At 39.9% G+C, this 18,240-nt stretch overlaps 1 protein-coding gene across 1 annotated transcript in view; it reads right to left on the bottom strand.

Moving 5' to 3' along the window:
* Positions 1 to 17,902, bottom strand: part of tafa5l (TAFA chemokine like family member 5, like) — a gene marked incomplete at both ends in the record, with an annotated part of 45,033 nt that extends 27,131 nt beyond the window's left edge. Inside the window, 2 exons of the mRNA XM_083894472.1 lie at positions 2,136 to 2,285; positions 17,806 to 17,902. Of these exons, the coding sequence (XP_083750598.1) occupies positions 2,136 to 2,285; positions 17,806 to 17,902 (247 nt within the window). The remainder of the gene's footprint in view (positions 1 to 2,135; positions 2,286 to 17,805) is intronic.
* Positions 17,903 to 18,240: the final 338 nt, after the last annotated feature.

The raw sequence follows: 18,240 nt of genomic DNA, 5'->3' as shown, positions 1-18,240 counted from the left end.
TATTGATTGAATGGCTGGGAAATCAAACGACAAAAGCACTTTCTTTTCAATGGAGAGAGGATGAAGACATTTTTTATATTAATATTATTCTCCATTTGACATAGAGGTTAAGACTTTGCTGAAGCCAGGCATGGTACATTTTCACTCATGTCATTATTTTTCCTGACAAACGTATGGACGTGTTGATATGATCAAATGGTCCAGAGCAGCTGCTGAACTGATCAGAGGCAGCCATGAGCGCGGAGGCTGATTTAAAACAGATCATGTGTGGTGTATAACTATAAAAACATAAAGGAGAAAGCATCAGTTATTGTAGAGCATTACGAACAGATCAGTTAAGATATAATCCCAGCCTGGTTAACTGCATCTGGTAAGGGTGTAGTCACATCCCACGTCCACGAGCCGTGACCAACGGACAAAGGATACACAATTGGATAGACCTACAACCAATTACACTAATAAGCCAGATGCTGTATGCAGAGCGACAGAAAACATGCTTGTTGTAGATTTCTAGGAACAGTTGCTATCTAGTAACGACATTCGCCTGAGGGAGCTCCGTGGAGCAAGTCGCTAAAAATGGAAACAACCACCGAATCGACAGACAGCTGCTCTTCGGTCACCACCGTGTTGGATGTATACAAAAACTGTGAGACGTAGCCTCTCTCTTGTCATTGCATTAAGTCCGCCTCTAGCAAGGTTTTTTTTGATTAGTTCCCTTCAAGAGATTCTAAAGTTAGCCAAACAGCATCCGTGTCTGCAGAGTGAAATCTCGGCTGTGGTCACCAATTGAACAGAGTAGTGATATGCTATTTTACTTATCAGAACCACATTAATACAGAATAGCCATTATTTTATGAATAAAAGATTCACACTACAATAATTATCACTTTATAACTGATATCTTAATACAGCGTGTTCTAAAATGTTCCAGCCACAGAGCTGCACAGAGCATGTCAGCGAGGTTTAGACGTGACAGCAGGTCAATGAGGACAAATCAGGCTTCAGTACGTGAATGTAAAGAAGACAGTGATTGACAGGAAGAAGAATACATTAAAGATGAGAGCACAGACCTTAGTGGTCATAGTGTCAACTTCCAGTCAAGCGTAGTATACATTATATATAGTGTCAAAATGCCACGTCAAATATTATATATATGTAATATTTGACGTGGCAAATGCGTTATTAGCGGCGTTAACGCAAACCCATTTTTTTTATCACAAGATTAACGCTCTTTTTGGCCAAAATTCCTCCTGAGATGTGTACAAACCTGGTGATGAACTACAAGAAATGTCTGACCTCTGTACTTGCCAACAAGGGTTTCTCCTACAGGTACTAAGTAATGTCTTGATGGGGGATCAAGTACTTATTTCACTCGATGTATTGCAAAAATAATTTCAATATTTTGTGTAGTGTGATTTTCTGGATTTTCTTTTTGATATTCTGTCTCTCCCTGTTAAAATAAACCGACCATTAAAATTATAGATAGGTTCATTTCTTTGTTAGTGAATGATCTTACAAAATCAGTGGGGGATCAAATACTTATTTCCTCCACTTTATATATACATATATATATACATATATATATATATGTATATATATATATATATATATATGTATATATATATACATATATATATATATACATATATATATATATACACACAAACATATATACATAAATATGTGACGATGATTTTGACATTTCTCAACAGGAAAAGCATGGATTTAATTAACAGAAATAATAACAACTACAGTTCTATTTATTTGTGCCAGATGTAAACGTGTTAATGTGCATGCTGGCTCACTGTAGTGGGACACATAATGGAACAGCACTTTCCAGTCATGATTTTTCATTATGGTCTTGTTATGTCAAAATGCCTGCCAGAGAGAAAGCTCTTAAAGAGAATCTGAGGGACCTTGTTTCATTAATTTAACATTTATTTCTTCATAAAAAGATACCTCATGTTCAAACACTAGGGCTTGGACTGACACAGAAGTGGAAGATACTTTCTTTTTTCTCTTTTCTTCTCTAACCTGCTGGCCTGTTGCCTCAACTCATTCCAAATGAAGTCTGTAAAAGCTGCCCTCTTTGGGACAACTGCCTTCCACTGGCTTAGAGAGGTGACTGAACTTACCGTCTACACAAGCCGGCCTTGCCCTTGTGGTCCCAGCAATCTGGCCTCTCCGGCAGGCGCAGCGAGCTGTCTGCCTGGCAATGGTCCGCCTGGGAACGCTGCTGTCTCTGTTGAGCATCACAATCTCACAGGTTCCCACCGCCAACTGGCCTGTAATAAACAGCAGTGAGGAACAAAGCACATCACATTAGCTAAATGAGACCGTAATAAACATATTACAGTGGGGAAACTGGTGTTCGAAGGTACTAACAATGTGCGACCTGGTCACACGGCAGTTTGTTACTCTCATTTTAAGTCCCAGATAGAAAAAATGAGAAGCTGATTGCACTGTTGTTAAAGCAGAAGGCGAGAATGCGTCGTCAGTTTTAATATGGCTGGCTGCTCCTGCCATAAATGTGCCTCAAGTGATCATGTGGAAAACAAAAGGTCCTCTGTTTAAAGAACATTTTCCATTTGGTCGGGCCATAACTGCAAGTTAACAATCATCAAGCTTCAAGATATAAAAGGAAGGAACAACACACGCAGAGTCAGTTTGACTGTTTCCATACAACTTTAGGAATACAAATCAAAACAATGTTGAGATTGTGAACAGCAAATTCCACTGTAATCAGCCCCATAACATTGTGAAACTGACAGTATGGGCTTTTGATTCAATTGACTACAGCCTTCTGTGACTTTGCATCTGCCTGACAAGGACTAGTGCTTTGCAAATAGAGAATTGTTGTCAGACACCAGACACCACGATGGGTGGTTTGGGTAAATAAAACAAATGAATTCAATGAAAGAAAACCCCTGTGTGTTTCTTGTGTTGCACTGACGGTCAGGGTCCATGACCCTGATCTTCACATCTCTATAACCAAGTCGTTGGACATTTTCAACTCCCGCTGCCTGAGCAGAGCAAAAAATACATTGTGAAGGACAGTGACTGACCTGCTGCACTACAGGTTTATTCACAAGTAAAACAAACAGAGACAAGGACAGGTTTTTTTTCCCCACTGCCATGACCATTTTGAACTTGTCCATGCAGGCTGAACATACATATTATGAACTGAATAATATTTCTATATTCTGTTGAATATTTTTTTTTTTTTGTTACAGCTATTTTTGGGGAAAAAACAAACATATTATATCCTATTTCTCCAAGTTAAACTAGTTCCCTGGTTCCCCTAATGAACTACTGGGAGCTAACAGCAGTTAGCATTTGGAAAACTGCCAAGAATACTTTTCGCAGACTTCCGGTTTTCAGATACCGTTGCCTTCGCCAGCACTCTTGTGTGTTTTACGGACAAAGCCGAGCTCCGCCAGACAACAATTCCAGGAATTTAGCGCATTGTGACGTCTCAATGAGCACGGAAGTCAACATTGCGTGTTTCATCTCGTGTCCTGTGTCCTGGAGGACCACAAAAACATGAGTGAATCATCTTTTTTCACACTTTGGCAACTGGTAGGGCCTCCAGAGTCCTAAATATGAGGATTAAAATTATTAAAATGTTGATTATGAATAAAATGGGACCTTTAAATCATAGCCATAATCTATGAAAAAAAAAAAACTTAATTCAGAGGAGATACATTTCAGTTCCAGATTTCTACTCATTGAATATCCAACTGTACATAGGTGTATGTTAAAATAGTATAGTAATCATTTATGTTAGTGATCTGTGTCGTGTCCAGCACCAACTCTGTTGCTAGGTGACAGCCCTAACACTTATTATTTGGGTTCAGCCTGCATGGTCGATGCAGCCAGCAAAGGCAGAAGAAGACTAATTTTCAAGCCAAGTGAAGCTCAACTAAAACAACAAGAGTGTTGATGACCTTGCTCTGAAATCTCTGCAGTATGCGAGTGTGATATTTTAAGACTTTCTATCCGTGCTCTGAGAATTAACTCAGAGCTCTCTAGGCATTACACATTTGATGGACAACTCCCTGGACAGGAACCTGTGGTTAACCATGTTTTGGGTTTTATGTTTGCCTTTAAATTAATTACACACACTGTAGACATCTACAGCACACAAGGGTGTCCTTGCAGCAAATGCACTCCTTACTTGGGAGGTAGAAAGAAAGTTGAATAAAAAAAAAATGATTAAGAGTCAACGTTCATCATTCTCTTAACTTTCTTCACGTCAGTGGAGTTTCACAAATCACTTCTTCCAAAACCTTTCACTCAACTTTCCACTTTGCCAATTGCATCTTGATGTTATTCTAAATTTAATTGTGTTCATTTGAAACCAGGGCGACTGCAAAAAGCCACGCAGCATTCAAATATGAATCGTGTCAAGGTGAGGAGCTTCAGCACGGCTTTGATAAACGATTCTGATGAGTCACGCTGAAAACTTTTCAATAGCCACAGGCGAACACAAAAAAAAAGAGCTGGAACAATCATGTTTTTAGTGTTTGGCTATATTTAATGAACCCACTGCATTTGCAGCTGACAATTTCAAATAGAACACTTTGTGTCGAGGTAGCAGTTTTGTTTGGATAAATTATTTGGAAACCTGCGGGAACACTTAATTGTCTTTCATTTAGTGCTTCCTGGTGTGTTTGAGGGAGTTATTAACCGTTAACAGTCTTGTGTTGCATAGATAAACAAGCTTTAGTCACGGTAGACTGCTCCGGGGCGTCTCTGCTGCTTTCAAAAACACATTTGGAAAAGCAAATATTTGGGGAAAAGTAGGTGACATATTGGTCTTTTAAAATCAAGGGGAGTTTTGTTGCATATAAGGACGGATGATTGGTTAAGCAAAATAAAGTACATTTTGTCACTATAATATTGTTGGTTGCTAAAATGAATGGATTCCAGCACAACTGACTTCCACTACCACATGATAATAAATTACCTATAGTCCTGTGGGATGCAAACAAACCTAGAAAAGATTATTTTAAACCAGTGTGACATAATATTCTGACTGTTTGTCACATTATAATGACACCACATGACACACTTATTATTAATTGGGTGGATACTAGAGCTTGGGTGAAAAATCGATTCACTTTAGAATTGGGATTCTAATCATCCACAATTCTGAATCAATTCATAAACTTCAAAAATTGATTATTTTATTTATTCTTTCAAGTTTCTATTTTTGAAAAACCACACAAAGTTTTTATTTATGCAAGTTATTATTTTGTACAATAAGTAAGTTTTTATTTGTTTTGAATGAATAAATGTTAACTTTTGTCTTAAGTTTGCCTTTGTGTGATCACATCATTGGAATCAGTTTAATTAAAAATCACATTATCTTATACAAACTGTATTGGTATCATGCTATAATTTGCCTTGATGTATTGTATTAATTTTTGAATCGTTTGAATCGAATCGTAATTGAATTAAATCGTGAGATACCCAAAGATTCACATCCCTAGCGGATACCTTCATATACAGATACACACACACACACACACACACACACACACACACACACACACACACACACACACACACACACACACACACACACACACACACACACACACACACACACACACACACACACATCCTTCTACTATTTTTGCATGAGGTATTGGGGAATAAAGAGTAGGCACAGCAGCTGAACAGTGCTAAAATGTGTATAACACACAAAGTCACCAAGTTCCATCTTTATGAAGTGTCATATAAATGTAGCTCTTTTTAATATATATACAAAATATCACAACATGACCAGACTAGGTTGACCAGCACAGCCAAGATAAAAAGTTGATGAAACTTCTGTCCTCTTTGTAATGATGTGGAAAAGGTGAGGTCATGCCTTGTCTTTTTTTTTTTTTTTTTTTTATTGACTGGAAAACTGCCAGTGAAAGCCATTCAGGCTGAAACTGAAATAAAATCAGCTCAGTGAAGGTAGAGAAGAAAAGAGTATGTACTGCAGTTCCTTTAAGGTCAATCCCTGGCATTCACCAACCATCAGTCCTGTACAGCGCCACATTCAGTCGCTTCACAACACTCTCAAAGGTTCATTAACTGAGACGCTAACTGTGTTTATAGCATGAAATGACTTTAATAATGGCAAAGGTGGGAGAGACTGTTGATCAACACACATGAATGATAAAAAGGCTTCAGACTTTTTTTTTTTTTTAGCTGCAAAGGCTGCTAAGTTTCATGGCAAGACATTGCATTAAAATAAAAAGTATAAATTTCTACCAATCATTGTGACTCTATAATCTCTATTTTAGCAACAGCATATTAGTAGTCTCATGTTAAACGTTCCAATGACTGCCCGAGCATTGAAAGACATTTAAAAAACGTCCAGATTCATTGCATGTTTACTTGTGTGATTTTTAAAAAACAAAATTATATATACAGTACTGTGCAGAAGTCTTAGGCAACCATTGGATTCTATTACGCCAGGTTTATTCAACACATGCTTTGGTCTCATTTGAAAACTAAAAGTCAAAATCTTTTATTCTTACTCCTCAACCTAAGAATAAGAGCGTGTATAAATGTCAGTTCACCATTTATACAGGGAGTTTCATGTTCTAGATTATTTCCTGATTAGTTGCCAGGCAACCAGCACAAACTTCACAAAGTCACTGATCTTCTCATCTAACTCTGCCAGGAAAGAGGAAAAGCACATCTCCTAATAATATGTTGACCTGTTCCTTTAAAGCCTCCATCATTCCACTTCAGTTCATATTGTACTTTGGAAGAGGTGGATGTGCTGTAAAACTTAATGGCTCAAATAAAATCAAGTGACAGATAAATGGTCTGTTTTTAGAAAGCACTTTTTTCTATTCTTGACCACTGAAAGTACTAAACTTCCCACTTAACTTGCCATTCACCCATTCACACACACACACACACACACACACACACACACACACACACACACACACACACACACACACACACACACACACACACACACACACACACACACACACACACACACACACACACACACACACACACACACACACACACACACACACACACACACACACACACACACACACTGTTCACCTATACTGTACATGCAGCCCTATTTCTATCTATTCTCTACTGACAGCAGAGTCTCCAAGAGCAATTACGGTTAAGTGCTATGAAAGAACACGTCAGTATGTAGACGCAGAGGAGTCTGGGATCAAATCGCTGACCTCTTGGTTAGAATATGACCCGCAGTTGTAGCCACTGAGCCACAGCCAATGCTACGTATCTGAATACATACAGTAGCTTGTCTGGTCAAATGTACATCCATTTCTTTACTCTCTGCTGCTTATCCAGAGGCCCCACTACTGTGCCTGTGATCAAATTTTGTGAAAAGAAAATATTGTCTGAGTCAATAAACATGAGCCCCAGAGGAATTTCTACTTAATCAGTTTTAGTTGGTCCTCTGTTTAACTTCCCTGATCGATATTTTTCTTCTATTGAATGTCTCTTTTTATTGGATTTTACTCTGTTACTATATTCTGTCAGAGCTTTTGTTATGCACTGTTAAAGCACCTTTAATTCTTTTCCCATGTTTGAGTGTTCTATGTTTTAAAGATAAATTCTCACCCTGGCATCACAGAAGTGTGAAATGAAAATTCCTTTCACAAATCCAATATACACTCTTAGAAATAAGGGTTCCAAAAGGGTCCTTCTACAAGGGCTGAGGTTCTCCCTGCTTCTGAAAAACCCTTTGCCGAAGAAAGGGTTTTTTGAGGGTTCTCGTAACACTAATGGTTCCAGTAAGAACCATTTTGATCCAGAGAACCCTTTTAAAACCCTTTCCTGAATAAAGGGTTTTAAAAGCGTTCATGGTGGAACCCTCCAAAAGGGAGGAACCTTTATAAAAAGGTTCTACCTGGAGCCAAAAATGGTTCTCCTATGAGAACAAGCCGAAAAACCTTACCTGGTTCTACTTAACACTTTTATTTCTAAGAGTGTATGTCAGAAAGATCACAATTAGATATTTACCCAAATCATTCTCTGGGGGTGAGGCCAAAGAAAAAACAATCTTCCTCTGATTTGTGATATTTCTTTATGAAAGAAACATGTTTTGCACCACTGTCCCATTAAATGTAGATAAATGTCAGACTCAGACTGACAGGCAATATGCATTTAATCTGGAAATACAACTGAAAGATTATCGTCACGCAAAACCTATCATCCAATTTCAGTTAAAGGAGGAAGAGACAAAAACACAGTCAAATATAGCTCTAATATTATTATTACTTACAAGACCCTTTCATTGTTGACAAAACATTTTCTATAGCAAATGCCAAAACCTTCCACAAATATCACATCTTATAATGAAATTGGCATAACATCTTTTGAACTAGAAGGGATTAAACCTTTTTCCATTAGCAGTAACAATACTCGATGCCTAACTCTTACGGCGTTGTCGGGAGAATTCTCCGTCTCAAATAATGGATTGGTGAGTTTCTGTTTTCAGCAGCCGCCACCGCCGCACTTTGCAATATAGGCTGATAGGATAGGTGTATTGTTTCAGAAAATTATTACCCGGACCAGAGTCGGGAGTCATAAAACACAATCACCTCTACAGAGAACTGCAGTCCTCATTTCATTTCATAGTATCAGGTGGACAGCTCATCCTTCTCCACCAGCTACCATCACCATTACATCTCAGCCCACCCTACTCTCTCTTTCTGCTGAGGCGAGTCCTTGTGTACGTGGTGGGTGCTTGGAGGACAGAGGTGCCATCAGATATCAGTCGTGCCTGCCGTGTTTCAACACACAGCAGATAAATGGGCTTCATGCAATAAGCCTGAAGGTAGAGAGTAGTACGGCAGAGGGGTAGTAGAAGCGGGGAGTTGTGTGTGTGTGTGTGTGGGTGCTTTGCAAAGTGCCCTTAGCCACGGCCGGCATTCCATCAAACATACACGAGCTAATTCATGCGACAGGGGGTTTCTGTCACTCAGCAGCGTGAAGACACTTAGCCCCGTCTCTATTTCATATGATGACATGTGTATACGGAGGCAGCAACAGTGAGCAACGTGCCCAGTGAAGGATGATGGCGCGTTGCTGTCCGGGCTCTGGATTCTGTCAGAACCGACATATAGAGGGCAATAGGAAGCCACTACAAAGCCCCACACACACACACACACACACACACAGTGGCTTTGAGCGTTGACTGGCAGCTGGGTGACCTTATCACTAAATCACAACACTATACAAGTACAAAGTGGCAGCATACTGTATATGCACACAGGCATCCATGCACACACAAGCTCAGAGTAAAGATGTGTCTGTGCTGCACATATCAGCACTTTGATCAGACACACTACTGATCACCGTGGCACAGGAGCACAAATATCTTAATATCTGTGCCTGGAATAGGCTGCTAGCAGTCCACAATCACTTTCACAATGTTCCACTGATTCAGTGTGCGTCATTGCCAGACAAATTGCCAAAAAAAACTGGTGGGTATGATGAGGCTGTTTAAGCGAAGATGAAATTGCACCGGCTGACCCCAACAGCCAACAGTGGATATAGGAAAGCATCATTTGTCGTCTTTCTGGGAGACAACAAAATCTAAAAAACTACTTGACAATTCAACTGATTCATTCAAGCTTTTCACTTGTTTGGATTTCTGTTGAACATTAAATGTTCAACAACTGAATACATTTTATTCAGTTTGGACTATTTGTTGTTTTCTCTAGCTTGAGTTTTCGTTGTATGTACATTGTTTAATTTGACTTTCTGTCCTGTCTTGATGGTCTGTTTATTTCACCTGTGTCTGATTGTCTCTGCCTCTCTAGAGTATTATATTTATTTATTGTCTGTTGCTCTGGTTTTTTTCATATTCTGCTTTTTATGTGTTCCTGGTCAGCTCTCTGTGTTTCTGTTGTTGTTAGTCTTATGCATTAAATACTCTTTCTATTAATCTTTCCACAAACTGCATTTTACCTCCTCAGTTTTTAATTAATACTGAGACGACAACTAACTGATAAAATAGTTATATCAGATTTAACAGGCAATCACATGCAACTCAGCCCAGATATGGAAGCTGTGAGAAAGGGTCTGCTTCTCCTCTGGGAGTTTTCCATTAAATTTTATGACAATCTGCACAAGTGAGTGAACAATGAGAGGGATTCCAGTTCCATATTAAAATAATCTTCCTTTACAGATTGTAATTGTTTGTGGGCTGCAAAAGATGGAAGTTAGGTCTGACAGTGGTTTTTATACGAAGGGCAATTTAGCAAACTACAGATTTGAACCGTATTTATTAAGAATCCTTGTACAGCTAATTCAGTTAATTATTCATTACAGTATGTATTGTATTCAGTATTGTTCCTAATGAGTAGACGGCGATAATGCAGAGCTGTTCTGTGCTGGCTTAGCATTAACAACCTGGCACCAAATCCAACCAGTTTTCCCTGAGAGGCCCAATCAGCATCTAATCACTACCCTGGCATACAATAAAAGGTCTGAGTGAATATCTTCTTTTTAATACTGCATGTTCCCTCTTTTTTTGATAGAAGTGCCATCCTCAAGGATCAAAGCAGTGCTGCCAACAATACACCAGCCAAGAGAGCATGACAATCATATTAACACATCAAATCAGATATGAATTCAACTCATCTTTTATGGAAGATCAGAAACACTGGGATGCTGCGATTATTAATGATGCAGGTAATCAGTCGACATTGATTTGTAGTGGCTGCAGTTACCATTATTTCAAACATAATGGGCACTCACTAAACTACTGCTACCACGACAAAATCCTAAATAAGACATCTGTTCGGTTTACATCAGGGTCAGTGTATACAGTGATGTCTTTTTCATTCTCTTGTAGCCTCATATGTGGGGCTGAGCTGATTATTTGTCATCGAGATATCATTAAAATACACTTCATTTATACAATGCTTTAGATGACAAAGGGGTGGCGAGATTTGCTGTTCAGAAACAAACACGATTCAGAAAAATCTAAGAATTTATGGATGACCTGCTAGGGCTGGGCAATATATTGAAAATGGTTAAATCGTTATCGAAATTTCCGACGATAATCGATGTCATTTTGACGTTATTGATATATTTGATAATTCAAAAGAAAAAAAGAAAACAAAATAAAAGTCGTTGTTGGTAGGTGTGTGTAGTATAAAATGGAAATGACTTTGTTTGCTTTGTCCACAAACAGTCAAGAACCCCACAACATTACACTCCCTCCAACACAAGTAGCAAATCCCCATACTTGAGAAGATGAAACTGGAAAATGGGCCATATAAAAGAATCAGAATGTCTGTGATTTAAGAAAACCTGCATCCATTTATGTTCTCTTATAGTGAACATCCTTCCTCATAACACCCAATAGCACCTGCAATGAAATACGTGCATATACCCTTCTTCTATATCTGTTAGAGTCACATCCACTTTAGTGCCTCCCATCTACGTTGCAAAGCACTTGGATTTAAAGGGCACTTTATGGCAGCTGATATGTGAAACCATCCATATTTATTTCTGTCCCAATACAGCTCTGTGAGACAGTCTGGACAGCGACCTCAATATTTTTTTGGTCTTTAAAACATCTCACCAACTCGTATATATTCAGGAAGGAATATCAGTGAGGAATAATAATTATTTTGCTGCAATTCTCAGACCAAATCGTCCCTCATGTTAAGTCCAGTCTAACAACAACCCCCCATTAACAACTCTGGTTGACATCAAACAGCAATTTGACAGAGCATATGCCCGTCAAGGTAGCCACTGCCAAGTGCATCTCATTACCTTAACACCACTTGACATGTACAGCACACAAGGAAGCTTGTAATACGACACCAGGTGAGAGAGGCAGATGCTCGACTGACCCCACGCCATACGCTTCCTGACACCGTCATGACCTGCTGCTGCTTAACTAGTACAACAGCGGAGCAGTGGAGCAAAGCATCCATTTGATGTTAGAGGGACAGATGATTTTTTTATTTTAAAGTGTGATTATATGAGGGAAGGACACATACATTGGCACATTATCTACAGCATATTTCCAGTTTGAGAACCAACGTTTGAGAACCAATGTTCTGAATGAACAGAAGGAAAGCTTGTGCCATGTTGCCATTATCATGTACACTTCTGCTCACGTAATAACGTCCCTCCTCAGAATGCCGGAGCTTCTCACTTTGGTTAACTGGTGCGAGTGGAGGCTGGTTTGCTAAGAGCATAAAGGTTCTGAGATGAACTTGAACCTAAACAGGAACTGTGCTGCTTCTTGCCAGTGTAAAAGCACTACAAATGATGATTTTCTCTCTTGACTTTGGTGCAGGGCAGTGAGTGATTTACAGAGATTGTATTAGGCGTGCCTTTTGATAAATGGCTAAAATCCTTGCTGACAACCACGTTTTCATTGAGAGCAAGCACGTGCATGTGTGTTCACAGCGCAGTCAGCTCTGACTATGTGTCAGTGCCTCATATAACCACCCTTTAAAAAAAAAGAATAATTTTAATGTGCTCAGTTTACATGGAACACTGACACGTGATTTCACATACCATTTCAGTGCTCAATAGCAGCCCAATCAATATTTATGCAAGGGGGCAACTCTACTGAAGTGTAGGAGGACCTGTGATAGCACCTAAATATGCAGTTTAATCTGGATCTGACAGAAGTGAATCTGGAACGCTGGCAAAGGGAAAGTGTGGGAGCAGCTGTGGTGACTTCTGGAGATGAGGGTTATGTTATGCTATTATAGGATGAAGCTCATTTATCTGCAAGCAGTAAAATCAGCACTATGGTGGCCCACGGTCAGTCCACCAAAAAAAAAACAGTTTCTGTTCTAAAAAAAATAACCTTTATATGTGATGCTGTGTTTATATGTGGAGAGGTTTTTTTTTTTTTTGTAAAGCTGCACCAAGCATGATTTTTATGCCACCACAAACACCCAGTAGGCCTGCATAAAACAACTGAGACGCAAGAGATGTGCTCTATTTGCCCAAATTTAATTCTCATGTCAGGTGTGTGCACTGCTCCACCCACAGGGAATGACAAATTGAAACTTCTCGTAGCAGCAGTAGCATGGCGCTCCCTTGGGAGGAAGCCGGACTCACAAGCGCAAGATTGTTTCCGCGCACCAGAAAGCAAGAGCGTGCATGTATATGGCTTGCTAACGTCACTGCACAAGACTTATTGTTGTTGGGTTTTTTTGGTGAGATACCACTCACCAACATTCAACGCTGCCACTGTGTGACATTGCCAAGGGCAGCATTAAAATGTAAACTATTCCCCATACAATACACCACCAGCTAGGACTGATGCTGTAATTCAGGTCTGGCCTTCAACGTGTCTTGTACAGTACACATGATGGAGGCTCCTGATAGATTGCTGTTGCAGTGATGCAGCACAGTGAAGCAGAGATATTAACATGTAGAGTGTAAAAAACAGCTGTGGATGAATACAAGCTCTCGGCATAAAGAGTGAATATACAATATGCCTTGCAAAAGCAAACAGCTCTGCTGAATGTCACACAAAGAGAATTGTAAAGCTATTGTGAGTCACTTCACATTTCCCTCAGATAGCCCTCCAGAATCCCCTCCTACTTCAATACAAACACAAAGAAAATGGTGGGTTTCAGGAGACCATTATGGCTCCATAAGAAACGGTACAGTAATGTGTGACAGCGGCTTTAATATTCAAGAACTGGCCCTCCCAGAAATACGATCATGACATCAGGGAGAAACCAGAACAGGTCATGAGACTGCAGGAATATAACAAATCATTTACACCAATCTGCCAATGAAGGAGCAATTTCAAGCCCTGAGCTTTGCAGAGAAAATAACAATGCAGAAATAAACTGAGCTGTGCACCACACTCAACCACGAGGGAGGTCAAAGCTGACGGCTAGAAAGAATTCATATTCAGGGTGCTAGGAGATATGAGCTTTGTGCTGCCAAAATGTTTTAGCTGGAGAAAAAATATTTTCTTTTTGTTCCTTAAAGTTGCTCATACATTCACAGCTCTGCCGCCTATAGAAGCAGACTGCAATTATTTGCTTACAATTTACAGCCAAGGTCATAATCGAAGTGGGGGTCCCTTTGCATGCTTAATGCTGCCTTGAAGAAGACTGGAATTAAAGTCATCCTTTTTTTCTTCAAAAGGTCTGTAATTCTCTGCTGCTCTGATGACTGTAATGCTTGGATGGATAGCCCCATGCTCCCTGAGTTTAAACAGAATACCAAGTAAAGGTTTTTGAATTTCTCAGTCTGGTACCCCATGACGCCTTTCTGTAACTGCACACAGAAGCTGATTTGTTAAGGCTGTGAAAGCATCCAGGATAATTAAGTGGGATAAAACCCATTTGGTCTCGTTATTACATTTGGACATGAAATCTCAGAAACGTGTTGGGAGTCTTTTCACCAGTGGAGCCACGTACTGACAGTAAAAGCCAAAGTGAGTCACCTCAAAATTTAGGTACAGGTACAGCCTGTAGACATTTCTCATAAAATGGGTGCCGTCATTCTCACCAGCAGCTTGCACTGCACATCAGGATAACAGGATGTACTGATGTGTCTGCTTCTCACCTTCCAGTCGCTGCTTCTTCTGTTCAGAAGCACTGGTCCGATCATACTGTACCACACGTTAACTTTGACACAATGTAAAAAGCAGCACGACTATGTAGCCCTAATGTGACACCAGTTTTAGAATGTCTCTTGACTCAGATTCATACAAATTGCCGCTTGTCATTCCCAAAATTTTAGAAAGGGATGTTAAACATTTATACATTATTTGAAGCTGAAAAGGCCGTGTAGGGGGGAAAGTGATTGGCATAAGTGACTAAGAGGAAAAACACAAGAATGACAACTACCAGAAACTTAAAGGTGCAATAGCTGGTTTCTTTGTGCCATCAAAACACAGCAACTGACACGATGTTAATCTCAAATAGTTAATGCAATAGCATTAATTAACAATTGCCTATTAACATATACCTCACACATGGAGCAGCGCCAACTGTCGCGTTTCTGTGACAACTGTCCGGAAAAAGACGCGTGTGACGTCATGCTTACATGACTTCCGATTGTTAAAATGAGTGTCTAAAGTACACACGTCTTTTTCCGGTTGCTCGTCATGGAAACGCGTCATGCATTAACGTTGATCCACTAGTTTATTCCTAATGCAAATGAAAATTTAGTTTTCATGCCTTTACGTTTCCTGTTTTAAATGATCTACATGCTGACTTGCTAAATGAATAGCTTGACAATTAGTTCTCTATCTCTATTCTGTTTAATGTTTCACAGGTAGACTTTGTTGAAAGCAGCTGTCTGATGCTGCCTCAAATGACTGGTGTGAGCTTGAAAACCACAACAATGAGCTTAAAGGGGTTAAATAGCAGAGTTCTCTGCGGGTTCACAACCACACACTTTCTACAAAGCCAGTCCATTTAATCCCAAGTTAAGAGATACTTTCAGATGTGCTTTAAACTTCTTCAATAGGAAACTTGAAGCAGGGTTTTATATGATGTTTGTTGGCAGATACAGCGCTTTCATGACTTCTTGACTTGCTATACTGCTAAGTAAAGGGCTTCATTTAATTATTATGTCCATCGTTGATTAATTAAAATGTTGATTATTTAATAAATAATCAATAGGTTGTTTGGTCCATAAAATATCAGAAGCTGGTGAAATATTAATATTATCCATGTTTCATAAAGCTGTAAATGAGGATGCCCTCAAACCACTCATATATATATGTATATGTATATATACATATACATATACATATATATATATATACATATACATATATATATATATATATATTTTTATTTTTTTTTTATGGCCAGGCCAATTAACCTGTTATCAAAAAACTTGGTAATACATTAATTAAGGTATTAATTCATATCATTCCTGATCTAAGAATCTTAACAGTGAGTTGCTTTCGTGTTGCCATTTGAGGTTGAATTATGAGTTGAGTTTGAGCAAAGACCATGTGAGCATCTACGTGCAGAACACACCGCCACCTCCACCACCTCTCCTCAGTTTGCGGTTAAGCAGAGAGGCAGCCACCGCTTTCTAACTGCACCGCTGAACCGGAATCTGGTCCGGCGAGGAAAATCCAGACATTTCCAAATTTATTGTAGAATAAACTGGCAACACTGAGAGTTGCTGACAGGCCATTCATCGTGGCGGGCGTTGGCCAACTGGTGTGCGTGGACAGGACTGCTGTGCTTTGATTTCCTGTCTTGCCACCATGACAGATGAGCTATGGAGAGGGCGGAGGCGACACAGCCACTCACCACCACAAAGCTTCACCTCTCTCTCTGCCCAATGCTTTACCCACAGTTGTCACAGTTTCCAGGGCCTTAGGGGTCATGAGGTTGGAAGTGAGGAAGAGATAGTATCTGGTATTGGAAAGTTAAGGGCGATTTGACATTCTTAATGATGTGCAGCACAAAACACACTAAAATAAGTGAAATATTCATCAGCCAAGGTCAAATATTAGCCCAGCTGATGAAATGGTGAAATACAGGAATACTTAAACCACACCAGTGATTGGTCCAATAACTCACAGGTTACTGAAAGACAAGGATTGTGGATTAAAAACATGACACGCTTCCTTCTTAAAATTGAATTGGGGAGAGCAACATGCAGATAGTGTCAAAGCCCAAATCATATCCAGTGGTTTTAACTATCAGGCTAAACACCAGATAATATATTTACTTTAGAACTACCAAGGGTAATAAAGTTCACAGGAGAATGAAGGATTTTCTACAGTAACTCACTAATGAGATCATTTTCAGCTGAAAATGAGTCAATAACAAAGGGGAAGGGGAGGGTTGCTGCTGCTGCTCCTCGCAAAGGCTTGAAAGACAAATAACAATTCACGGTTCAAATCACAGGAAGCAATAAGCTGCTGGTGACAGTAGCATTCAGGGAGAAAACACTGCAAATTAAAGGCAAAGGAGGCACATTTCAGTGCACAGGCAGTTCATTTTTCACATCACTGTCTGCTTTTGTTAGCTGGCTTACTGCCAAAGACATTGATGTAAGCACTGCCCCCCCCCCCCCCTCTCTACACGGGTAATTATGCTGCTGGTCAATTCTTGATTAAAAGATCTAATCTGCAAACTTTGTGTTCAACATTCTCCAAACAAGTTCCAGTGCTTTAAGTCTGTTCTCTGTGTCTCTGACAGCACTGGCATCTACAATGCTCTAACATGGACAGTGGCCAATAAAGTGCAGGGAAACATCCTTTTGCTTTCTATTCTGTGTCAGGGTGAGGGTGTAATTGCAGTGAAATCTATTATTAAAGAGGAAAACACGGATAGGAAAACAAAGCCTTAAACTGAGTGGAATTATAAAAACATTAAAGTTGAAGGTCTTTTCCTGTCTGCACCAAATGAAAGCAGTGTTATGTGTGTTTGCTTCTTTAAACCCAGTTGTGGCTTCACTATATCAGAGTGTGATCCCTAAAAGCTTTTTGGGAACTTTTAAAAGGTGTCATTTATATGAATGAACACGTTCTATATCTCATGGTGGCAGGTGCGATATTTCCAGACAAATGATTATACTAGATGTACCAAATGTACCATATGGTGGCCCTGTATCACAAAACACCACGAGGTACAAGAAGGTCACCATCAATTGTGAGCTGAGACATATTTCAAGTCCCTGTAGGGCAGTTTTATTGGACACTGGGTTGTTTTTTTTCTTTTGTCGGGATCACATAATGTTACACAGCATGTGCAGCTGCATCCCAATAAGAAGCCCTCAGAGACTCACAAAGTAATAAACAGCTGCATTTGCCCTTACCCTCTCTGAGCAGATGGGAGTAGATGAGCCAGAGAAGCAGCAGGCAGCAGAGTGACGCACCTCCACCTGCGGAGAGCGTCTTCACTCCAGACTGCATCCTGCACCTTTAGCCTTTCAGATTATCCAAACTTTTCAACGCCTGTGCCGTTTAGATGACAAGTAGATCAGTGTGTGAGTGGCTAATCCAGTGGCGTCTCCGCAGCCTGTTGTCGGCATCCATTTTGAGGTTATAATAGGAGAGGGACTGATATAATCCCCACTTGCTGTTCAAATTCCCTCGGTGAGCATCAAATCCATCCAGGCTGCCCAGCGCGCGCGCGCCCACACACATACGCTGTCACCAGGTCTGGCCAAGTTTGCGCAGCTGTGCAGAAAATTCACTGTCAGGCTTGTGCAAAAACCAGGGAGAGTGTGGAGGTAGAGAAGTGAGCATCA

The sequence above is a fragment of the Microchirus variegatus genome (genome assembly GCF_963457635.1).
Source record: "Microchirus variegatus genome assembly, chromosome: 9".
Taxonomy (NCBI): domain Eukaryota; kingdom Metazoa; phylum Chordata; class Actinopteri; order Pleuronectiformes; family Soleidae; genus Microchirus; species Microchirus variegatus.
Note: the sequence above shows the minus strand (reverse complement) of the source record. Positions and strands in the feature narration are given on the sequence as shown.